The sequence below is a fragment of the Python bivittatus genome, unplaced genomic scaffold, assembly GCF_059951505.1.
Source record: "Python bivittatus isolate LINGU-HERP-01145 unplaced genomic scaffold, Pbiv_v1 ctg000020_np1212, whole genome shotgun sequence".
NCBI lineage: Eukaryota > Metazoa > Chordata > Lepidosauria > Squamata > Pythonidae > Python > Python bivittatus.
Window position 1 is genome coordinate 51,518,585 of NW_028277030.1, and position 27,291 is coordinate 51,545,875.

The 27,291-nt window shown below is 33.8% G+C and overlaps 1 protein-coding gene across 3 annotated transcripts in view; it reads right to left on the reverse strand.

Moving 5' to 3' along the window:
- The window catches only part of EPHA7 (EPH receptor A7), a 171,870-nt gene that overhangs the window by 47,954 nt on the left and 96,625 nt on the right, over positions 1 to 27,291 (reverse strand). For all 3 annotated transcript variants that reach the window (XR_015795784.1, XM_088138575.1, XM_088138569.1), the window contains exon 6: positions 329 to 453. Coding sequence is in view for 2 of the 3 variants with exons in the window: in XM_088138575.1 (XP_087994701.1) it covers positions 329 to 453 (125 nt within the window). In the remaining variant the exon portion in view is untranslated. The remainder of the gene's footprint in view (positions 1 to 328; positions 454 to 27,291) is intronic.

Here is a 27,291-nt window from a genome sequence, read left to right on the forward strand (position 1 = left end):
TGTCATTGTAACGCGAAGACTACCTGTAGTGCATCCTGACTAATTGCCTCACGGCATTATCAACTAAGTTTGCCATCAATAATTAATCAAGTTAAGCTTTAGTTCATTAATTTGATGATTTAATCTTACCTTCTCTCTGTGAGTGTTAGAGAAGACAGAATCAAATTGATAAGGTTAAATAACAACAACAACAATAATAAAATTAATAATAATAATACAGAATGGCAACCAAAATGAAGGCTGCACACTAGCTGTACAAAACACTAGTCCGTTACAGAAGATACTGTAATGGGATGGAAGAATGGCCCATGTTCAGAGTAATGCTTACTTTCTCATAATATTTGATTTCATATTCTGTGATGACTCCATTGGGATGCTCAGGTTCCTGCCAGGAAAGCTCCACACTCCTTTGCAGCACTTTTTCTTTCATTACACCACTAACCTGCGAGGGAGCTGTTTGAAGAAAATACATCAGTAAACAACAGGCAAATATGCTGGATGTCTCCAATCAAATGTCACTACTGATCAATCCCATGCTGTGTTGTTGTCATTAAAGTAAGATAAAGCATCTTCCTTAGTTCAATATTTAAAAGGCAGTGAATATTTAAGCAAGGCCTTATTATTGTTCATAAACCAGAACAAAAACCTAAGTTAAGGTATAAACCACAAAAGGCAGTATTGTTCAAATCAGTTCCAAGTCCAAGGAGCAAGCAAGGTATCACAATGACAAGTAAACAAATTCTAATTAACCAACAACCAAATATTCTACATTTCAATGCCACTTAAAAGAAAAATGAAGGCACAAGGACCAAATATGAAGTCCTATTTCAAATCCTCACCATGTGTAATTCCAGTTCAAGTTCAAACTCATGGTATTCTTGTAGTTATAAATGTGTCTGAAAGCAGAAAGCATGCAATGCTGAATAATAGAAAGCTGCTATAGCTGCAAATACATTATCGTTTTTCTTTGGGGGATCATGTTTCTCTGAGCAATTGTTTTAAAATGAGGAAAGTCTACTGAGCTGTCAATAAACAGAAACAGATATTTAACTTTGGACTATGAAATGCACCACTCTACTGCACTCTCAGCATTTCTCTGTGGTGATGGTGGTTTTAACAGAAAAGACTCTGAATTGTCAGGAAGAAAATATCCATAAGATTTCATTCACCAAATATCAATATAGAATTTTTATGTTCCACTTTTCGAACAGCTGACTATTATCACTGCTTGGATGTGGAAGATATAATAGCAACACCATCATTACAGCAAACTCTACAAGCTCATTTATCCCAATATATACATATTTATGCATGCTGTCCTAAAATACATATTTTTGTTAAGCAAAACTCCTTCATAATACAACGTTGGACATTTTTTTCTTAACATATGCATTTCTTTCTATATTTGCTCTTAACAAACAGATTTCCAGGCATACTCCAGGAGTTGCAAACCACATCACATAATTTGAAATATTAGAAATTCTAGCATTATGACTGAGATATATCTAGGGTATTTACCTATGGCTAAGAGTTGCATTAGGATTTAAGAAGCATGAAAGGGGCTGCACTCCAAACAGAAGCAACATTCTGATAAAAAAGAAATTGAGTTTATATCACATAGATTTATGAATAGAATTATTCACCCAAGGAGGGGTTCTATTTCCAAAGAGTGCAATTACAGCACCAAGGAAACCATACTATTTGAAGAGCTTGCTTTCTGTGGCAGTGACCACCAGAAAAAGAAGAGAGGAAGCAATGGGAAGGAAAGAAAGAGGGAGGAACAGGGAAAGTGCAACCACAGTGGCAAAATCCAGTGGCAAGATTAGGGAAGGGAAGTCTGCAGTGAATCCTCTTGAAAGCTAAAATACATTGCATGGATGACAGCAAGTACACTTGGATGTATCTGGAAATGCAAATTAGTTACATTTTTACTGAAATGTCTATTAAACAAAATTGTTACTAATGTTAAGGAAGCAGATATAAATCTGTGATTACCACACCTGAAAAAAGGATGTGATAATACCAAAAACAGAGCCAGTCTGGTGTCATGCTCAAGGGACCAGGCTAGAAACCAGGACACCATGAATTATAGTCCCACCTTAGGCACGACGCCAGCTGGGTGGCCTTGAGTCAGTCACTCTACCTCAGCCCTAGGAAGCAGACAGTGGCAAACCAATTCCAAAAAAACCTTGCCAAGAAAACTGCAGGGACTTGTCCAGGCAGTCACCAGAGTCAACTCTGACTCCAAGGCAAAACAAAACAAAAAACAAAACAAACCACCATATATATATATATATATATATATATATATATATATATATATATATTTAAATATTTAAAAAGGCTGGAAGAACCGTTCTATGAGGAAAATGTGGATAATTTGAACATACTGTATTAGAGGTTTATAGTATTATGAATAATGTAATGCAAAGATATACAAACTGAGGACCTAAAGCTACATGCAAACTTAGGAATGCCTCCAGAAATTTGCCAGAAGTTGAAAACTGGAAGAAAGAGATAATTTTTCTCTGTAAACTGCCCAGAGATGCTTTTTAACGAGATGGGTGGTGACAAATTTGATAAATAAATAAATAAATAAATAAATAATACTAACTGTAGTTAAATTAAAATCAAATCAAATAACCAGGGTTACTTGGTTAATAAATTTTTGATAAAAAACAAACTCCTGACTCTACTCCTAGACAACCTGACCCTGAGAGAGCACTGACTTCACTGACATACTGTAAGGAATAAAACCGTAGGACAAATAGGTGAAGGAGTGGATGATTATGTGGGAATGTACTTTGGGGAGAAGGGTATACTTCAGGCCTACTTGACATACAGCCCATGGCCACATGCAGCCTGCGAAGGAGCCTTGTTGGCCTGCTGGTATTTTTAAAAAAGCAATAAATTTGCCACCACTGCTCCAAAAGACACGCTCCTTCTCTCTGCCGCCACCAGCTCTAGAGTCCTGCCTCTTCACTAGCCATCAAACAGCTGATTGGCACGCAAGGGATTCCTTTGTAATCTGCAATGATTTTTTATTTAGCAATGTGGCCCTTTCTCCTCTACTGGTTGTGCAAGGCCTGCTGTACTTGAAAGTAGGCTATTGCTGCCAAGTGAGCTTGCTCTGGTCATCAGAGCTGACAAGTGGATGCTGGGAGCATTCAGTATTTAGCTTCTACCAGGTAACATTCATATCCTGGAGTAACTTCTGTGATAGCCCAACTTTGGACATTCTGTGCCTTGTCTCTTTGAAACATAACTCTGAAAAAGTGTTATCTGCATCAATATTTTTAGTACTGAGTTCAAAACCAATAAGGAAATTTCTGCTTGAGTGGTCTCCTCACAAATAAGTAAGTATGGAATAATGTAATCCATCCGGCAAAGTGAGCTGGAGGATTATGCTGTACTTGAGTGTGATGCTAAACAGCATGAGAAAATGTCGCAACACTTCTACAGATTAGACTGGTATAATTATACTGATTGATACTTGCCAGATTGCTTCATAAGGATAAAAATTCTCAGCTTATACACACAAGTATGCACACAAGGGTAGACAAGAAAACTGTCCTATTCTGCCAACATAAAGAAAAGAAGAAGAAACCAGTATAGATTTCAGACAAAGATTCTTCCAGAGCCATTTATGAGGGTACTTTAGAATAGACATAAGCTATTCTACATGCTAAGTATGCTTCTGCCCACTTTTTCTTCTAATTCTTCCCAATATATGGATAGTATTAGAAATAACACTGGAATTCCAATTAAATCTGGTGATCATTCAAAGAATAAAAGTTTTAAGTACATTTGTTAAAGATTGCAATCCCCAACAGAACCAATCTCTACGTGAGAGAAACATGTCAACAAAGACTGGCTTTTCCTAGAAACCCCCATAAACACCTCATGGAACAATTCTGATTATATTTTGTATCATCTGTTTATACAACTGAAGTCCCTCAACACAGATTACAGAAAATATAAAACAATATTGCGTTGTTTAAAGCATTATCGTACATTTTCAGTATTTCTGTAAGTTTGTCTCTGCTTCATTTCTCTGTCTTTTGTCATGCTCTTACCTCAGTTTAATATTGTATAGGACTGATAACAATTGAGTCACCCTATAGGTATGAAATTTCCTTTGATTCCAGCCAATCTTCAACACTCAGTTCAAATAGGACAAAATAAAACACCTGAACACTTAGGCTCAACTTGATCTGCATATGAAAAAGGTCATATAACAAGGTATTCGACATTGTAGCAAAACAGAGATGGCAAATACCAGACATTCCAGCTGTAGTTATAGAACCAGAATTATCTAAATATTGCAAACTTAGAAAATAGGGGAGAACTTACATGATGGGAATCCAAAACTCTTTTTTAGTGACAGTTTTTTAAAAATATATTTTTGGCAATTATTCCCTCCAGTTTCTTTCCCAATATTCAATCAATAATTATTTTCAAATAAAAAGAAAAAAACAACAACCACAGACTTCATTCTTTTCGAATTAAATAAATGTCTGCCATTTCCAATAAACAAAACATGACTAAAGTGTGATCAGGAATGGAGGGCAAAGCTCACTGCTTTTGAATGGGCAAAACAAAGTATTAATTTTATAAAAGAAATAGCTCCAGATATTGCCCTTTTCTGTGACTTCCTCCAAGCTTTTTCAGTGGTTGTGTGTCTTGTCTTTTTATTCTATGTGAATACAAAGGAGTTCTAGACCCACTGGAATGTTAGCTGTTCTTGTTTGTTATCTGCTGTTAAAGAGAAATATTTATTTATCATTTGTAACTGAGCCAGCTATTATGAACTTGCAGTATGCTACATTTATTTAACTAGAAAAAAGAGCCTTTTTTACACTTTCCATAACTGCCCTATAATACAAAACATTTCAAAATGAGAACCAGCAGCGACATAATATTATGCTTTCTCTCCTATGCATATTCTCTAAGTAAATTTACTTTTTTAAAAAATTGGGTATAAATACAAATACACAATGGCTATACACACTCAGACATATTGATGTATTCACACAAAATTCCATCCTCAGCCAAGGCAGCTCACTGGATAAATATTTGATGGATTTTACAAATGTGGAGTAATAAATTTTACTTTGACAGAAGTGCAAAGTTAGAGAAGGCATGAAGTGATACCATATTACTTATTTTTAATCTTGTTTGGGATTAAAAATAATTTTACAAAAGAAGGAGGAGGAGGAGGAGGAAGAGGAAGAGGAGGAGGATCTTTATTGCAATCAATTACCAGTCCATAAAACATATTACATACAGTATATAAAACTGATATTGATTAACCAATTAGGTAAACAGATCAGTCAAACTGCTGTGCGTCTTACAGATAACATGGAAAATTAAAAATTTGGCTACACTTATGGAAATAGGATTTGTTCAGGTTAATATAGATCTAACACTTTTTCTAGGTCCATACATTTGTTTTACCTAATTCTACCCATGTTTTGGAGTAGGGACATCAAACAGCATTCAAAGGTAAAATACTGCATAATGCATATAGATAGTTTATTGAATCAACTCCTTAAAGCAACTGTTTATTTTCAGGCATGCAAGGAAAACTTTTAAGCAGCATTCCAAAGTACCTTTTTGAAACATATACAGTATAGCCTATTTAATATAGCCATTCTAAAAAAGAGGGTTTTTTTTTTTTACATTATTTAAACTAACCTGCAACATACCAATTGATCTATCTATTTTTCACCCTGGAAATTTCTGAAATATTTTGCAAATTGTTTCTTTCTTTCTCTCTTTTTAATGAGACAGAAGAATTCTTAAATGACTAAACATACATTATGCAGTGATAGAAAGCCCAAGTCACACAGATAAGAAAGCCACTGATTTACTTTAGATATATGTGTTACTTAAATTGTAATAAAAAAGTAAATCTTAAGATAAGAACAATGTAAATATTAACAAACACACAGATACAATCAAGTGCAAAACTGGATGACTTCCTTTACTTCACAGCTAACATGCTAATTTGGCCTTCAAAGTGGCATAAAGTTACAAGCAATTCCTAGGATTTGGAAACCTTGTACAGCCACAAATTATCCATAATGTTCTTGTGGTTTCCCAGTGGATATGGTTATAAGAAATACAGACGTGTTATTTACATCAAATAGAAGTCTATTATGAACGATGACACCTCTAAAACCTAACACTGTCAATTCATATAAAACATTTAGGCTATAGTGTTTAAACCATCTACAAACAATTCATGACAGAAATGGTAAAAATTCTAAAATCAAACATTTTAATTTTACTGGATAGAAATTTACATTTTTCAGTGATTTACTAACATCCATTTTTGTTAACTTACCACATGATGGAGAGATGATGCTGAAAGACTGGTACATTATTATTGGTCTGGGTTAGCTCATTATGCTTATGAACTACAGTGTAATAATTCTGACACTGCTTCAGCATCCTGTAAGATCTAGCTAAAGAAGCAACCAGCAGAAAATGGAAAAAAAGAAGCTAATCCTACTTGATTGCAGTTTTCGATCATTGATTTTGTGAATACAAGAACTCTTAAATTACTCATGGTTTCTAGGAGAACATTGGTGACAATGGTTGCTTGAATTCATTTCCAAATCAGGGTTAGAGATGAAGATTTGTAAAGTATGTTTTAAAAAATTCTGTTCTGTTATAAATGAGTTTTATGCATCTCATCTGTTTAATTGGATCATTTTTGCATAAAACTTATTAAAATGTGCATACAAATACTGTATTTAATGTTGAATTTTTTAATGTTGCTATTTATCCCATTGTCCTGATCAGTTTCTACTTAAAACTACTCCTCAGGTAGGAACAAGAATCAATTGCACACATTATTATAAATATGCTGTGAAAATATTACAAATAAAGAAGGAACTTATATGCAAATTGTCATATTTCAGTTATGATCCATTCCTAAATACATTTTAATATATCTGTTTTACTTATTGTCCTGTTTTGCCTAATATTTGATGCAAATATTACTTCCAACTATGTCTCTTCCTTTTTTTCCAACTATTCACCATAGGTATCAGTCAGTAGTAAAGCAACCTTAAATTGCATAAATGACACTGTTGACTCTGGTGGCATTCATAGCTCCTACACTGGAATAATAAATAAATTCTGACATGCAAGGCACAAAATGTATAATTTCTTATGTGCAAGGAATGGAAAAGATAAACAAACAAACAAACAAACAAAAACTTTAGTGCAGTGTTTGAATCCAATTTAGATCTCATACATGAGATTCCACAGAATTTAAAATCTAATGTATAGGGCCAAAGTTTCTAAATAAAACTTCTCATATAGAGATATTTTTCCCCAGAGAGTTTATTCATTTACTTTCTTTCTTTTTTCTTTTATCATCCATCATCGATGACAAGTGTCAATTATGACCACAAGATTTATGGGAGGGAAAGTTAAAGCACAATTTACAAATCATTTCCTGTGGAAGCAGACAAGTGTAATGACAGAGATGGCTTTCTGTAATTGAATTTGCTGTTCCTATCTACTCAGTCACAAAAAGATGTCATCTTCAAGGATTTTAGCCATGGAAAAATATTTTAATATGGGCCAGTATTTTATATTACTACTAGCAATACATTCCAGATTTAAATATATCTACCTTCATGATCAATATTGGTAGTACAAAATAAGATATCTGAGAAATAAAACCAGTGTTTACAGACTAATGTGGTAGTGATTATATTTATTACAGACATATATCTGAGGAACAGTTTTGATTAATTTCAGCTTTTCTAACAAAATATTTTTATTTTATTTCTGGGAGGCTGGGCCTGAAATGAACTAGAACTGAGTAAAAGGAAAACAAATTTACCACAAGACAAATATGCAGTCAAATATTAAGTGCAAATTGTATAAATAGTCCATCCAGGTGCCAACAGAAAACAATCATTACAGAGTTGTTGAAATTGCTATGTTCAAGGATATAATTTTGTAGCAGGAACTATAACATCATTAAAATGACTGTTTCCAAATACCTGTGAAATTTAATCAAGGCTTTGCAAACATACTTGTCACAGATCTTATAGGCCACATCATATGCCTAAAACATGCTGAGAAATAGCATCCAAATCAGTGATATGCTCTAACAGTGTATCTCAAATTTGTTGTAAGAATCAAGGCCTACATATTCATACTGTTGATGAATCAAATTATTGTGCCCTGAAAGAGTTTTGTGTGGAATTCCTGTTGAAACTATTAACGCTTCTCCAAGCACGTTCAAAGTTTATTCTAACTGGACTGTCTCACAGCTCTTCCCTTGTATGGGATGGATGGATGGATGGATGGATGAAATAATGTATTTTATAATATATATAAATATAATATCTAAAGGGATAAGAAAGTACAGTGCTTCTTTCACAGCATTTAATTTGCTAACAGAAAGGGGAAAAGGCAAATCACATACATACAGCCAAATACTTTTTAAACGGCCACAACTAAAAATGAGATGTATTTCGATCTGAAGTGGACAAATGTTTGAACTGAAGAAGTGTTACAGAGGCAGCATTTTCCTTCTTAACCTAATTGCATGTTTTCTTGCATCCGCACAGCTACCCTGTCAACCCAGGAAAAGGAACAGTTTGTTTAAGTGGGCAGTTTGCATAGTGAAGGTGCCCACTTCGAATCCAAATACTGCACACCTTTAGCCACAACTTTTTATTGGCTCTATCTATCTATGATCAATTTGGCATACCATGGGACAAAGATCCAATTCTTCAGAGTAACAAGCACAGGGACAGTTTGTACCAGCTGCCTTTCTTGTATCCCCAGAGCCTCCCTAAAAAGTATTGAGTGAAACATTTTATTCGAAGGCAGTTGGAGGTTTTTAAGGGGCAAAATAGGTGCATTAAGTTATTTTACCTCTTAAGACCCTAGAATCCCTCCCCAAATGGGTGCTGGCTCTGCTCACTTTTGAATAGTGGCTCTTGGTGTGCCGTACAAAGCCTGCTATTATGGAACTCTCTAAAGATTAGCCCACCTGCCACTCAACATAATGGAGAAACTTACAAAGATCCCTCCCACCAGTACATCATACCCTGTGTTATCTTAGTACCAAAAACCTTACTTCAAAGAACTTTTATGGCAGGGGTGTGCAAATCTAAGAATGACACTGGATTATGTCATGCGCTAGGCTCCAAAAATGGTGGGGAAAATGATAGGGTTTTTAAACATTGAAATTGTTGTATTATAACTCTTCCTAGGCTTAATGTATCCATTTGGACTCATAAAACCTGCCAAGTTTTTAGCCCTATTCATTTGGGAAAGTTCTGGAGGCCACAGAAGGAGTACTACTGGTGGACTATATGTTATTTGTCTACATTACAGCAGTAGGATGTAACAGTCCTAGTAGAGTTGTGACAAATTCTAGTTTAATTAATTCTTCATTTTATAATAAAATGAAAATTATCAGTGAAGTCCTCAGGAAGGCAAAAAAAAAAAAAAAAGGCAGTGATATGAAAATTCCTTCTTCTGAACCATTACAATTTCCATAGCAATTCATATATTTAGTGCAAAATAAATCTCCAATAATAAAGTATAGAGAGAGACAGTGTACAAATCAGTAAAACAATGGCTTACTCTGTATGCGGGGCATCCATTTAAATCCTAGAAGTGGACAAGAAAGAAAATCCTTTTGGTTTATTCCAAAAAGGCGTGCTGCCTAGCTAGTAAGTTGGACCTGCCAAGGTACAAAGGACTTGCAACTATCCATGATTTGAACCATGCCACAGGAATGAGACATCTTGCTCTCCACCATAGTGGAACAAAAACCCCACTGGTAAATTGGAACCCGTGACTTCATATTTTTTATATGTAATGTATACTTGAATATAATGATTATCTATTATGAAAACCTCTACATCAGTTTTAATATGTTATTTATCAACTGAAAGGTTCTACCAACAGACTAAAAATAAGTTTTAAATCAGGGGGCATAATCTTGCTATCTTTTTAGTAGTATTATCAAAATTGACTTGACAGGTTGATTTTATGCAGCCATTCTATAAAGGAAGGAACAAAGGTAGCTTATACAAGAAAAATGAGAAATATAACCATCAGGATAATTAAACTGAAATTAACTATCAGGATAAATTAAATTTAAATTTTATGTATGGAGCAATATAATTTTGAATGCCAAATGCTTATAAAACAGAATATAATGGCTATGACCATCATCCTCTACTTATCTTAGAGACAGATAAGGGTATGGTCACAGAATTGGATACAAAGTTACTATTCTGCTTGCACTGGAGGGAATAGCTACAGTTTTCTCCAACCCAAAGGAATGGATTTTCCTATACTAGTCTAAAAGAAAAAAAAAATCTGGAATAGGGTTGGAGGCATCATTAATTCCAGTCACTCTAGTTCTTCTACTCTAAATCAAGTTCCACTGACTCTAATGAGATTTTTTCAAAAATAAGCATGCATAGTGTTCCAACATTAACTACAACTGGTGGTTCACTGCATAATGGTCAAAGTGATCTAGGTAGTCCTTGACTTATAACCATTCATTTAGCAACCACTGAAAAAAGATAACTCATGACTGGTCCTTGCACTTGTGACTGTTGTCGTGTTCCCACAGTGAGGTGATCAAAATTCAGGCGCTTGGCAACCGGCATGTATTTACAATGGTTGCAGCATCCCGGGGCCACATGGTTGCCATCTGCAAGCTTCCCAGCCGGCTTGTGGCAAGCATAATCAGTGGGAAACCATGTGATTCACTTAACGACTGTGTGATTCACTTAAAGACCACACCACTTAACAACAAATTTTACGGTACCTATTGCGATCTTAAGTCGAGGACTACCTGTAGTCTACTTGGAAACCGCTTAGGCAGTTATGTAGACTAATACAGCAGTGACTGCAAAAATCTTATTGCATAAGTGCTTCTATATAAACTTATATTACATGAATTATTAAGAAATAAGACAGCGTTACATTTTGGTTTTTTGCTTTTTGTTTTGTTTAATTGTGTAAGGAACAAAAAAAAATCTTTTTTTTCCTTTTTGTTTATTTAGTTGTATAAGGTTCATAGGTGAAGCAAAACCAGCAGTTCCCAAACTAGAGAGAACTGCTATGTGAACATACATGAGACATCTCCCACAGCCTTCAAGAGACAACAGATTATCTGTTGACTCAGAAATGTGGGGAAAAAATACTTGAAATTTAAATCCTGGAGTTTAGGACTATATAAAAGCTGTGACTTTTATGTACTGCAGTGTGCAAATCTCCTGTTGGTATATGATTTCATTCTTGTCTGAAATAGAGACTAATCTAGCTGAGTCTTATCTGAGAACCTTGTTCCAATAAAGCCCACTCATGAAAAAAATTTAATGTCAGGAGGTTTATGGCTGAGCTTGACAAATTATCTAACAGAAAAAAATGTCGATTCTGATTTCCTGTGTGACATCGGATAATGAAATAGAATTGACATGTAAGATATGATATAGATATATAGATTCACTTTTCACTAATGAATTTCCACATAATTAAAAAATTAATTATTATAGCAATCATAAAGGAGTCATTATTATTAATTGTGAAAACCAGTTTTCAAAATCTATTAATATTTTACCCTAAAATGATTGTGCTATTTTTGTAATTTGAAATTTTGCCTACAATTTTCATAGATTGCCTAGAACTTAAAACATGTAAACAATAACTAGTTTAAACATTCTTGAATTATTATCCATGTAGGCGTACAATATTTTGAGACACATTCTTTTATATGCATAATAATCCAGAAAGTCAACACACATAAATAACTTATTATTTTGATATTCTCTGTGCATGAAATGGAGTTTGGCATGCAGAAAACAAGATTAAACATTTCTATCCCAATCAAGAATGGACAAAAAGTAGGGATTTCTGGGGAAGAAATGGTGAACTGAAGATAACTCCACTAAAGGCGAAGCTAATGACTGGTGGAATGAATAGCTGGTGAGTAGACCGGCTCTTTGTAATTCATCTCCAGACAAGGAGAGGCCTTGAGATCACCCACAAGTGCTCCATGCAGTTGTTCCTTGCAAGAACACAAGTTAGCAATCTCCGGTGGATTTAGAGCTCTGAGAGATGGGGGAATAGCCATCTTTTTGCTCAAACTGCGGTTGATGCCGCACTGGGTTTGTAAACCTACTTTTCTAATCACCTTCAGAAATTGCTTTCTAACTGCTTTTCAGCCATTAGGAACCTTTTACAGCACCAAGTGAGTTTCCTTCAATCCTTAGCCAAAAAAAAAAAAAGTTTTAAATACAAGTTTAAGGATTTTAAAAATATATATTTTGGAATAAGCAGCAAAAGGGTGATTACAACTTTGATTTTGGAAAGTTATACATGGACTAGGGGGCCAGATGGATTTGATATAAAAAATTGGAATTAATTATAAGAACTCTTCCCATAGGAAAATGCTTTTGTTTTGAATTCTCTTAAAAAACAAAACAAAACATGATAGGATGAGACTTTGAAGGTTGGACACTAGAGGAAACCAGAAGGAACTAAAGATTACGATTAAAGGAGAAAAACACTAAATCTGACTTACTAATACAGAATGAAGCAAAATATTTTAACATTGGACATACTGAAGGATATTTTTTGACCAATGGACCCAGAAGTTAAAGAATATCTGCCTCTATAGATAGACTGTGTTTTATGAAAGAAGAACAAGTTTTACCAGACAAGACTGAGACTGATCTGAAAGCGGATTTAAAATGACAGGCTACAAGAATGATATGGAAAAAGATGCTACACTGGACATACAAAAAAAACTGGCTGATGTCTTAATAATTAAAAGGGATATACAAATAACAAACCAAGAGTGTGACCTGGATAATTTTCCTATATTGGATTTACAAAAGAGGCTTGTTAAAGCTTTGAAGAATTTTGTGAGAAGGAACAAAGAAAAAAAAAAGGAAAGAAATCAAGTTTTAGAATATTATTTGAAGGGACTAAAGATCAAGCTTGTTAAAAGTAAAAGGAAGGAATATAAGGTCAGTTTATTTGATCAAGGTTAAAATAAATACATTGATATCTCTGGTAACCCTTAATGGACTTTTGCCAACCAGGACAGAAGAAGGCTTTAAGGATTTGTTTATAGATAAGAGATGGAATATGGGAAGAAGAGATAATTTGTTGTATTTTAAGAGAAGGTGGTAAGTCACTAAAATTGTTTATACTTACTGTGATGAAGGGGTAAGTAATTTCTTTATACAATTCTTTTCTTTCTCTTCACCATATTATTTTTTCTTTCTTTTCTATTTTTCTTTCTATTTTTTCATTTTTTCATTTCTGCATTTTCTATTTTTTCTTTTAATTCTTTTTTTTCTTTTAGTTTGCATTAGTTTTTATCTTTTTAATTGTAACTTTTAATAAAATTACTGTAAAAAGAGTGGGCAAAAAGTAGAAAGACTACAGCTGATTTCTGGAGCAAGGATTTCCGATTCCTCAGTGACTGAGTTCACACAATATATTAACTATGGTTGTATTAATCATGGCTTATGGCATAAAAAGCAAGTTGCTTACTGGATTAAAAACAGAGTACTTTATGTACAGGTTTGCAAAGCTAGAACTCTACATATAGCTGCCAGTTATTTCACTATTCGCTACACTGAACAGATACTGCTACCCCTATTAATGATTTGAACTAGTTAACTTTTTATGCTTATGCATTAAGTACCAGGTGAATTAATTTCCCCTACCAAGAAATGTAAAGAGAATAAACATTAAAATTGAGGAATTCTGTGATCCACTGAAGAGGGCACACACATACAAACAAGTATCTCACAGACATCCTACATATTTTATTTTCCAGATCAGGAGTTCTCAAACTGTGGGTCAGGATGCTCTGGGTGATCATGACAAAGACAGAGTGGAGGGTCACATTTTTTTTTTTTAACTGATTAGTCTTATACCATTTAAGCAGAACCCCTGTTGATACTCGCTTTAAGATTTGCTCCCCAATGGATAGTTGCTGTACTACAAAGGTTTGTGACACAGATTAAAATTTTATTATTAAAATTAGAATATTTATTTCATGTTCTGTGATAGCCTTAATGAAATTATTAACTTTATTCATGGAGTATCACACAAATTCATTTATCATTTTAGTAGGTCATGGTACCACAAAATTCGAGAGTCTCTAATATGTATCAGTGACAATATATACAGAAAATGATGAGACTGCAATATCAAGCTGAAGAATAAGAAGTGCCATAATTGCTATCATCAAAGCAATTACGTGGAGATAATACCCACAGTTTTTCAGTTCCATAAAATATTCCACTGTTGAAAAGTATTTAAAATGTCACTTCAAATTACATATATGGATGCTTGATATAAAATTAAAATGTGATGGCCCATCGTTTGCTGAATTAAACGGCAAACTTTTCAGTAGGTATTTGATATGCCACTATATGTTGATATTGTATGGATAGAAGAGATCTTCTAGCCGTACAATATATACTATGACAATGTTCAATATAATTGTTTTTATTTGAGTTTGAACAAAGAAAAACATAATAAGTAAGATCAGATCTCCTGGAAGAACCACAAATGACATGTTGCTTCGTTTGAGCCATGATACAGAGGTGCTAAATTGTGTTTGCTACATATTTAGGGCAGGAATGAGAATCTACAGTTTATGCTGCTTTTCCCTCTAGTCCTTTGATTTGCCAAGAAAGTTTTGCTAAAAGTGAAAGCAAGCAAGTACACTAAACCCTCCAATAGCCCTAATCCAACTGCTAATCTTAATTCCTCTAAAATGCAGTAAATGGGTGAGTGGGTTGGCAGGCAGGCAGGCAGGCAGACAGACAGACAGATCCCATGCAGTCTATTCTGGTGACTTTATCACGTTACCTATGTTTTACAGTTGTCAAAAACTATGTATTTAAAAACAATTGGAATGCTGGAGCAGAAAAAGATTGCCTGCTCAAGTCCTCACTGTATAGAACACACTCAGTACTTTTAATTTCCGAATTAATTTATATAAACTCTGTGGTATTCAATTATGAATTAAATGATTTTGGTATAAACATGTTATTTATTAATTTTACAATCTACTATACTACAGTTTAGTACTAAGGAACTAACAATATACAGTTTCTAAGCTGAGACAGTACTGATCAATCCAATATTTATTTCTTTTACAAACAATTCTTTATAAAAGTCCATATTGACTGTTTTGGACAGGTCGTGTTCACCCATGTGTTTAACCAGCTATTCTGTTTTTAATTAGTTTCATACTTTAAGATGGAAAAGAAATTTAATCAGCAATTTCCTCCTTTTGTGCAAGGAAGCTAAAAGAACTTGCAAGTTCTTCCTTCAAAACACTCTTGATTAGCCTTCAACAATGCAAAACTAAGAAACGATTCTTCAGACTACTTCTAAACTCTGCTACTAGATCACATTAAAGACATTAGTGCTAACCAAACAACTGATTCTGTCAGCTTTCAGAGGAACAACTGAGGCGTGGACTGAACAAATACTAGAAGCAAACACAGGCATAGCACCCAGAACTCCTTTAGGCTGCTGACTATCAAAAATCTGACATCTAGGTAAAGAATAAGCGGGATTGATTTAGAACCCTCCCTTCTGTTTAGGGTTCTCAGTGGCAGTTTGCTAATGAAAAATACTAAGAAACAATCCCACTGCTTTCTATCCCTAATGTGCAATTTATTCCTTCTTGTTGTGCACTGGCACCTAGGTCTTAAACATTTGGAGAAGAAAATGGTAACCAGTGAAAGTGGAACTATGTAGCTGTCACTGTAGATATAGGCAGAAACAAAATAAAATAAAACAAAAATAAGAAAAAATTACATTTATTCCATTACATTTCCATGTACAAATCCCTGAAAAGTCGGGACATGACTCCTAAATTCACAGCCTAAGAGTCATAATATCCAAATGTAGACATTTCAGGACAGCCTTGTAAATACATGACTAGAATAAGTGTGTGAAGAAATGTCTAGTAAATCAAGTTCTACTTAGTATATAATTTGATTTTGGAGAGACATCAGTCTATATAACTATCACCATTGTCACAAAGTCACTTTATTGTTGAACTTTTTGAATCATAACACTATAGAAGGTGTGCCTCACAATTGCTACGTAAGATGCCAATCAGTAACATATATGAATGACCTGATATTCATTTTAAAATTATATTTTATTATTATTAATTTGATTAATAATTATTTTAACTTTTATTACAATGTTCCTTAGTTATGATTTAAGGCTTTAAGAAATTATGTTATTTATTATTTATTGGATTAATATACCGCCTTACCTACTTCATGGCATTCCCATTTCATTTTTTTTCCACAAAAACATGTAGAGGAGGGATGGTTGATTGTTTATGTTATATACACACACACAAATACATACACACAAACAAACACACACACAAATCATAGTGTATAACACTTAAGTTGCTAATTACCGCAGCATATATTTCACTGGAAAAAATACTTGTTCTGGTCTGAGCATCATAGGCTTTAATCTGCTAAACCTTATCCTAATTCTGTCTTCTCATATTTATTTGCACTGTTTTTAAATTCCTTAGGCGAAATAATCCATTTTTTATTAGCTTGTTCTGCTTATGAACACTGATGATATTATATGTAAAATAAATAAATAATCAGGCAGCTATGTGATAGTAACATTCCACATTAAAAATTTAATATTTACTTCACATGAGATCGTTTCTCCTTTTCCAGGAAACAAGCTTGCTTTCCCATGCTAGGAACTGATAAGTCAATAGAGTATTTAACACCTTAGCTATTGGGCAGTTAAGTTTTAAAGCCTATCCATAAAGACTATAAGTTCAACAACACAAAAATATCAAAGCAAATATAAGCCCTATTTTATTTTATTTTATTTTATTTTTTGAATCAAGCCATGCAGTTTTAAAAGCAGGAATCTACGTAATGATGCTTTTGCACCGTAACCTTGCAAACCTTACCGATAGTGAAACAGAGCAAACTACTCTTCTAATGAGTCCATTAATCGCAAGGCTGAAAGGGGCCTCAAAAGGGTTACACTTTCTTAAGAAGGAAAATGCTCATCACTGCCAAAGTCTCACTTGTTATCCGTGCTGTGGCAGCAATTCTATTTTCGATTAAAGCTGCACCATTCTTTCTAATCCAACCACTAAATCTCCTTTCCTCTTTTCAGAGTCTTAGTAAATGGGGATAGAACATGATGATGGAGCATTCTAGGGTAAACAATCAATCCTTTTAATGTCATCCCTGAAAAATGTCTGATCTAAATCCAGTTGCTGTAGTGGGAGTCTTTCTTGAAGGCTGATGAAGAATCTGTTCAGAACTTACCTTTCTTTTAAAAGAAATGAGTGATGCTGAACAACTCAAACTGCCTTTTTTTCCCATTCCTGTGATTTGTATAGGATCATTGGTTCATTTTTGTGACTGCATCATTACTCAGCTACATTAGTCTTAGTCCACAACTTAGAAGAACACACTAAGAAAGACAAATTGTTGTTTTGGGAAAAAACTTCTTGCCATTCAAATAAATAAACAAAAAATAGAGGCAAATCTGTCCTGTTCCAATCCCAGTCAAAGAAGCCTGCTGTGCCAATGGAATCAAGCTCATTATACTTTAGCCAGACTTTGACTTGATCTCCATAATGAATATAATATATTGTAATAAAGAGGTTTGTGTTACACTGCTCATTACAACATTCATTCATTCATTCATTCATTCATTCATTCATTCATTCATTCATTCTAAAGTCTTTGATTTTTAAGGATGCCTACTCACCATGCAACTATGGGCTCCTTACATAGGACTGAAAGCATAAAAAATATGAAAATAATATATTTGTTACTGATTTGTTATTTTAAAAAGTTTTACAATTCCGGACTTCAACCTTCTATGGTATGTGGTACACATATGGTACAAATCCTTTAGACTAAGGATTTGTGCAAATAATGCTTCTCCTGAGTAACACTTCCAGTCACCTTCAACTCTATATACAGCTAGGTCTCAATTAGTGCAGAAAATGAATCCCTTGAGGTGATTGCATTATTCAAATTTACACTATTTGTATGCAATTACTTCCAGTTTGATAGAAGTAGGCAATGAAAAATTTAAAGTGTAGGTTTTTATATGTTTATGAAAACATAGTAATGGATAAAATTTAGATTATACTTATAATTTAAATTCCTTATTAATAAAGTCACAGAGTAGTATAGAAACCAAAAATTTTAAAAATGTATTTAGATTTAGGCATTCCGACATCTTGTCTTGTTTTAGAGTTGTTACAACCACATTCATGTTGCTCAATCGCATCAAATTTTTGCTCTAATTTTTGTGCTCATAGTGTTTCTATCTGAAGGAATCTTCCTTTTGTCCATTTTTCACATGCAAAGATAAACAAGTGTTGACTGAAGTAGCGGGTCCAAAAACCCAATGGTAACCTGGTAAGCTCAATTGCACAAGTGCTAGCCTCGCATTAACTGAATTTTGGTTTGCATTAAATGGTTTCATTGTAGAATTCACACTAAATTGAATATTGCATTATTCGAACTCTCATTAATCATGACCTAGCTGTCATCAATTAAAAAACATTTTGTTTCCCCAAAGTTTCCAGGCTGATTCTGGTTGATTGCACGCTCTCTCTCTTTTTATCAGACTCTATTGCTCTCAGTTTGAACATTTCATTTAATAGCTCAATTCATGTTTTAAATCCATATGCATTTTACTTGAAATGTTACATTTTAGTGCCTGTTTTGTGAATGCCACTGAGTAGTACTATATTGCCTGGTTTAAGAATTTAACTGAGAAGTAATATATAAATTCTCTGCATTAATAAATACACTAAGTGCAGTAGTGTGTGTGTGTGGGGGGGGGGGAGGAACAACCCCTAAACATTTGGTTCAATTACTTATTATGAATTGCCAAATGGGGATTCAAATTCTTCAGTTATAGTTAAATGTTTAATCAATGAATTGCAGCATGGTCGTGTGTATGCTTCTTTAAAAATAGGTCCAATGTTTTCTGCGGACTTTACTCTGATGTCCACTTGGGACATTTATGAATAGTAGGGATAAAAGAATATCAACTTGTATTTTTGTCTAAAAAGGAACACACCAAATAAAACAGCTATCTGAATGCTTATTACTGAGCACCTTATAAAAACTATGTTCTTTTCTTATGCTCAGCATATTTTACATATTATTAAATGTATTCCTAAATGCTAAAAGAAAAGAAATAAAATAATTTGAACTCATTACTTGGTTGGAACATTTTAGGAGAAATAGTTCAAGTTTCTTTAAATTGAAATAGATTAAATTAAAACATGAATAAGTAGACTTTTTTAGATACATTAGATCATTTAACTAGAATCCAGATCAGAAAGAAAAGAACAGAACAGAGACAAAATCAGAGATGGAGATGGGGAAATTAATGTAGGTTTTATTAAGAGGATAGGTTTGAGTGCATACTCAACCAGAAATTTATTTAGTACAAAAGCTGAGATTTTTGTTCTTTCACATATACTGTAAATCTATTCATGTTATCCTTTCATCATATCAGCAGCTTAATTTAGAAATAAAGTCTCACTTTTTCTTCTTGTTCTTAAACAACTGGGGGAGGGGGATGAAACCCCTATCTACTGATTGCATATAACTGAGAGATGTACCAATCAATCCCTATTTGTTATCTATACCAGGATTAAATTAATACAGCATGATCTATTCAAAATTTAAACTTAACTGATTTTAATTACAAATGTTTCATAACTTGCTTAATTTTTCATCTGAAAAGCTTTGAAATGTGAGATTACGCCTAAAGCATGCCCATGATAGTTTAACACCATGGATCTGCATTCCTCATTTGTTTTTGAGCTGCCTTTTTATTTAATTCTTTAACTTCATTTGGGAATTGTTCAAAGATCTGGTGTCCCTGTTTGTCACACTTATTCCCTTCTTTAAAAACTTAAAACTCCAGTGGTATAGTTTGTAAGCCAGCATTTTTCATTTAAAATATTCTGTTTCATCCTGTTTTGTGTTTGAGTTTTCAATAGCTCTGGCCTTGTCTGACAAAACCACAGAAGTATAGGCATATTATTTAATCCAGATATCTTGTGCGGCTGTGATCGTGAAATGTGTTCCTATCCAGTATATATTGACTCCTTCTGTTCTATACCTTGTTCTTTTCTCAATCTGAAATACTCAGCCATGAATGGAGTGTTTTCCATTTTGTTCAGACTTCTTTTCTAACCAACCAACTCCCCACTCCGCAAACCAATAACAGCTAATATGCTATGCTCTGAGGATACAAAAGGAATAACAAAGGTGTAAAATTAATTACTACAGACCTTTCCTGTATTAATGTATTAATGTAATGAGAGAAGATTTAGAGAAGACTCAAATGTTTAATTTATATGTTTTAATATGAATAAGTATGTATGAATGCAAGCATTCAGAGCATATATTGTAGAAAACCTGTGATATACTTAATATTCATAGTTATCTAAAAGTAACTGTCATAATTTGCTTCTGTGTGAAGGAAAAAAACAAACAAACAAACAAACAAAACAATAGATACATATTCAGGCATGCCCAAAATTGATTTGGGGATGTCAGTACTCATATAAATGTCACAATTCACCAATTTTGTATCATTTTCTCCAACACATACATTATTGTAGTTTTAGAATCTGAAAATGGAATGAAAACAGAAACAGGAATTGAAGTAGCTTCTGCTCTGTGTGTCCTGCTTCAATCTTATACTATTAGGGTTCTTGGAACTCACTCCAATCCTACAAGCTGGGACAGAAATCCAAAGAACGTATAAAAATAAGGAAAAGAAGGGATAACTATTCTGCAAAGTATTTAGCTGTGTTCGTTCTAACCTTCCAACGTACACCATTATGTATTTGTAAACTACTGGGTTCCTCAATAGTTTTTCTCCATATACTGTAAGTATTCAAGGTTAAACACGGCACTCTAATATTATGAGTTGACTTATAGGATCTTATGGGCACTTAACATGTAGCTTAGATATTCTTCACATACAGACATTATATAAACAAAGTTCCACTTCAATTTTTATATGGGAAGTAATAAATATTGTCTTAGTCAATGCAATTTCTCTGCCAATTATGAAAAAAGTTGAGATATGTACAGAAGCAAAAAAAAAAAGTGTTAATACTCATGCTATTTCTGGTTTAAACGTATAGAATAATAAATGTATTAATTTTTAAGGTATCACAGGATTTGGTTGTAATTCTTTCTCAGTTGTAAGAGCCTGTTGAGGATCCAGGACCAAGAATTTTGTGGTTTCTCTAATTCCACAGATAGCTCAACAACTGATACAATAAAGAAATCTGTGCTAGCATCCACTTCTGCACAAATCATTTGTCTAGATCTCTTCCAGATGTTTTTCTCTATGTTGCCAATCTATTTGTATTGGACAAACCGATCTCGATTGCCTTAGGTACTTTCAGCAATTACTGTGACCTTGGAAATATGGCTGGGTCTGCATGATGTCTCTGTCTTCTGTCCTCTACTGAAACTTAATGGATAGGAAACTTCTGAGCAGGTTATTTTGATCAGTGTATTTCCTTCCTATTTTTCTATAAAATGTTTCTAGCTGAGAATGTGTATCTTAAAGGAAGCTATCTAGAGGCATATCCCTATCACTTAAAGTATACTGTTCCCTTACTTGCATATAATTACCACATCACTTGCAGGACGCTGATATAATTCTCACATTATAGTCATTATATCATCATGCCATCCCAGGATTAATATCCAGCATAAGACCATAATGCTGCCATGTTGCAGGCTATCCTTGTCTTTCCATTATGTCCTTTTTTGTGTATTTTTCTCATCCTGATCTGGGCAAAAATGTGGCATTGTAGACTTTGTGCCAGCATAGTGTCAGCTATTCCCATACCCACAGAATGCAGCTGGAACATAAAATTGCTCTATTATTTATTTTGGAATAAGTGCATTTTATTGTATAAATCATTTTGGCAAATGCAGCTTGCATTTTTAGTTTAATTTTCTATTCATCTAATTATCTATTAATGTTGTTATTAGCACATTTTAGTTCCATATAGCAGAATATTTCAGGTATTAATTTAGAAAAGCAAAATATGATTTACTAGATAATTATTGGGGGGTGGGAACTAGCTGCAGGTTTTACAATAAATAGTTTACCTAGATATTCTATTTCTGCAAATTGAAAGTGGCAGTTTAGGAGAATAAGAGGCTGACACGTTTTTGTTTTTCATTTCTTCATGCTGTTTGCAAGTTAAAAGTTCTATAGCTCTTATTAATGGAAGAAATGTTTGAAATGAGACCTAGAGGAATTAAGAATACATTTTAGTAGGCTTAACCTATTTCCAATCTTACTAGCATAACCTTACAAGGACAGAATAACTAGCTGTAATATTATAAATGAATAGTTTCACATAGTAAATATTCAGGAAGGGAATCCAACATTGTATGATAATTGCTAAGGGGGAAAATGACAATTTTTGCAAATGAAAGATCAGTATTAACATTCATGAGTGCATCACAATGAAGACAAAGATTTAATCTCTTGTGGAAACAATGGAATAATTGAACCCATCAGACACAGTACTATTGAATAACTAAAAACAGTGCATGTTGCTTTAGATATACCACTTCAATAACACACATTGAGAGTTAGTTCATTCTGGATATATAAACTTGCCACAGGCTGGTATAGACTGATAGATAGCAATAAGGCATCACAAAAAATGTCTAAGCCATCAAAGCAGAAGTTGACATGGCTAAAATACTCATGGAAATCACAAAGATTGATATTGAACAATGATTAAGGGTGGTAAGCAAGAATGCTAGAAGCCTCCAAGCCACAAATAGCAGAGTTTAGTGCTTCATTTTCAAAGGCAGAGATACAACGGGAATAACTGAAATGTCATGGAACAAAAAGAAACTATAAGATAGAATTATCATTGGACACAGGATAATTATGAGGTGAAGGAGAGAGAGAGAAAGAGGGTGAACTGAGGAAGTTGTTCAAAGGACAGAGTGTCAAGTCCGTAGGAACTCCCAAAGAAGGAAAGTCAATAGAATTGCTTCAAAAATAATTCATTAGTAAGATATGCTATAAACCCCCAGAACAACATACTCAGCGACATCTTAAAAAGGAGAATGAAAACAGGGCAGCGTCAAAAAGAGAAAGCGCCATGGTAGTGTAGCTTCAATTAATCCTAGAGAGTCTGAAGAAATGTGTATTTCGGTCACAATAAAAAAGTTGAAAATCTGAATGCTTGGCAAATGGGAAATGATCCTGAATTTAATCTTAAATGTTATCAAGTTGTAATGCACACTGTGACTCTTGCTGAATTGAATGTTCGCTACATTGATGATGATGATGATGATTACATGCTATCAAGTCACTGTCATCTCTTAGCAACCATATAGATACATTTTCTCTATGATAATCTGTCCCTAACCTGGTCTAAATGGTGCTCCCTTTGCCATTGTAACTGAGTGCATCCACCTTGCTCTTCTTCTCTTTCCTTCCACCTTTCCCAGCATTAGAGCCTTCTCCAGAGAGCTAGATCTTTGCATCACATGACTGCATTCTCAAGGTTAATTTGTATTACAGATTTCCTTGGCAAAACAGAATTTTGCCAAGGAAATCTAACACAGACATATTTGACATACAAAGAAAAAACTCTCATAAAATGAGTGTATTTGTTTAAATAGAGTTTGAATGATAAAACGATCATATGTGTTCAAAATATTGAGGCAGAACAGTCAAAACCACAATAGGGTATGTTCAGGTAGAAAGTGGACTGCTGATCAGAAAAAGTCCTACACTTGCTACCATAGTTAATAAAGAAAAAAAAAGAAAAAAGAAAGGTTTTCTTATGACAATGGAAATGCTGCCTATTTTTTTAACAAATGTACCTCAACAAAATTGATTCATCAGTTGGCTCACAAGGGAATTAAAGAGATACTGACGATTTAAAAAAAAAAACAACAACAACCAGAAAAGCCCAAACTCACATGAGAAGACATTTGGACCAAACTGGTATTTTCAGGGGTTTAAATAAAGAAAATATTGTTGACAGATAATACAATAATAAAGAACCTAAATACAACACATTGATTTTCTAACAATGCGTAAAGATCAGCCAGCGTTTCAAAACACTGCAAAGTGGCCAGGGCAAACTATTAAAAAGACATTTGGGGAGAAATGAGTAGGTGAGAGAGATTACAGAAATTATAGGGCAGTTAGTTTAACATTAGTTTCGCTAAATGCATTATTAAAGAAAAAGTTATAAGATTATAGTAGGTCAAGCACTATTAAAGAAGAATTAGCATACAATCCCATTTATTGTTACTTGGAATGTCTGTAAGAATGTAGAAGGGGTTCTGGCCACGTGTATTTCATCTGAACTTTCAAAAGGCTTTTTAACAAAGTTTTTCAGCAAAGGCTCCTATGAATATTATGTGATAAATACAGGATAATAGATAGTCTATAGAGTAATGCCTGCTGCTTCACTTACCTCTTCCATCACTGCACCCACACGGCCTAAGCAATAGCAGCAGGAAAGTAAGCATTCCAATTGCAACATGCAAGATAACACTTCGTTTTAATGGACTAACTGGGAGAGGGAGAAGGATGTATGTTATACCCCAAAGTTTGATAAAGAGTACTTCATCATGATAATGAAAATGACACAAATTACACAATTTAAGTAATAACATAAACTGATGAAAATTACAATGTGTAATGATGTCATTATGCAAATTACACCATTTGTGTCATTTGCGTAATGACATCATTACACAAATGACATAAATTGCAACAAAATGTAGTCCATTGCATATGAAGTCTGTTGCACACCACAACAATCTGTTTCATATGCAATGGACTACATAAAATCAATCTTTCACTATATTATCTTTGCTGTGAGTTTCTTGTCCTGAATGCAGGATCTCTTTTCCTTTTTGTATAAACTGCCACCGTGGGTCCCCAAAAGGCACTGGGATCACAGCAGAACAATAAAAACTTGAACTGTCTGCAGATAATTTAGATTACCCCTACCCTTACCATGCCTGCAGTTTTCATTTCCCTTTAAAAAATTATCAGTGGATGTTACCATAATGAAAATCTCACATATGGAATTATGAAGGTAGAACCTTTAAACCCCGGAGGGTTACATTCCACACTAGATGTATTATGAAACCAATCTCTCTCCATTTTTCATCCCAACTAGCGATAAAGGAAATGGATGTGAAACAGTATGGATTTGTTCATTGTCTAGGGATAGGCAAATCTGGCAAGTTTCCTTTTTTTCTTAATTGATAATTTTCTAGTCTTTAATTACTGTATATTTGATTTTCACATGATTTTGCATTTCTTTTTAATCCCCATAATTAAACTAACATACTTTTTTAGTATATTTGCTTAACAAATGCATTTTTGCACCTATTTTTCACTAATAAACACACTGTTACAAGCAACTTTGTCTAATATAAATAATTTCAGAATTATAAAGTTATAAGATTTAGAATAACTTATATACTGGCACCAATGCAACCTTCACAAACTATCATTCTGCATTCTAGTATCAGCATTGATATTTTAATGATTTCAACATAACTTATGCAACTACAGGGGGTTGTAATTTTTAAATATATTCTTGAAATCATGCACAATACATTTTACTGTGAATGCAGCAAGAAATGTATATAGTACAATTATTATATATAGTCTACAAACGTAAATTGTTATAGATTTTTTCCCCAAAGCAAATAATAAACAACCAACAATCATTATGTGTCTGTTAAATTTTGAGTTTTAATCCTAATTTCATAGAAACTTTTAACATTACTTTTAAAATGTTGTGCCTTCTTTTCAGAAAGAAATATAGTTTGTTATTTCCCTCAGTTCTAATAACAGCACAAATCTATTTCTTAAATTAAGTTGGGGACCAACCTAAGCAATATTGAATTAAGACCAGCTATGCCTAATTCTTCAGGATTGCAAAAACAGTAGAGAACTAGGATGGGTGACTAGAAGGAATTGCAATGGCCACCATCAGCTATCTGGTGTGGCAGCAAACTGAAGACATCATAATGGATGGCATATTATCAAAGCCTTCTATATGTGCTAAAGAAATAGAAACATAGACTTGGAAGGGATCTCAGAAGTTATCTAGTTCAATGTAGGATCTGCTAAAGCAGTGGACAGATGGCTCTGAAGTCCTCCATTAAAAAGGAACATACTGCATCATAAAGCAGCTTATTCCACTGGTTGACAGTTCTTACTAGTAGGAAATTCTTACTTATATTTAATCTTTAATTTAGTCTTTTCTTCTGTAAGTTAAACATATCCCATTCCGTTGAATGTTCCTCAAGGGACATGGTTTCCAATTTCCTTACCATCTGGCCCATATTTTACTATTTTATTAATGAAGATATCATGAGAAACTTTGTTAAATGCTTTGCTGAGATCAAGGCATGCTAAATTTATGGCATTCCCCAATCATACTAACTAGTAACTGTTGAAAAGGGAGATAAAGTTAGTTTTTATTGCAACCGCCTGTTGGCTGTTAATTGTTGCATTGTGATACAAGTACTCAAATTAGCCTACTTAATTATCTCTTCAACAACCTTGGTCAATATAGATGTCAGGCTGACAAATACAGATGTCAGTCTGTAATTTCCTGGTCCTCTTCCCTTTTTGAAGATAAGGACATTTGTTTTGTTTTTTCTAGTCTTCTGAAACCTCACCAGTTCTCCAGGAGTTCTCAAATTCTACATGTAGCAGTTCTGCAATCACCTCTACTAGTTTCTTCGTATCCCAGGATGCAGTTCATCTGGCTTTGAGGCTTGAATTTATTTAAATTAGCTAAGTGATAACAATGTCATTGGGCGCATACAACATAGAGCATCAACATCTTTGCCCTGTCCTGATAGCTACTACAACCTTTTTGTAACAATGTCCAAGCCTGAGAGAAATGAAAATCAATTACCATTAGCATTCTTATGCCCAGTATAATCCAATGCATTTCTTCTCCAGAAATCATATATCCAAAGAAGTGTAAATAAAATTAATCAATAAATACTATCATTATTAACTCTGGTTTTAAATACTTTCATTTTATTTAAACAAGAAACAAAGCTGCCCTCAGCCTCCTTTACTCTCTCTCTCTCCCCCCCATATATATTGACCCTACAAAAGAATAATTTCTTCCAATACTAACATAAATAGTTT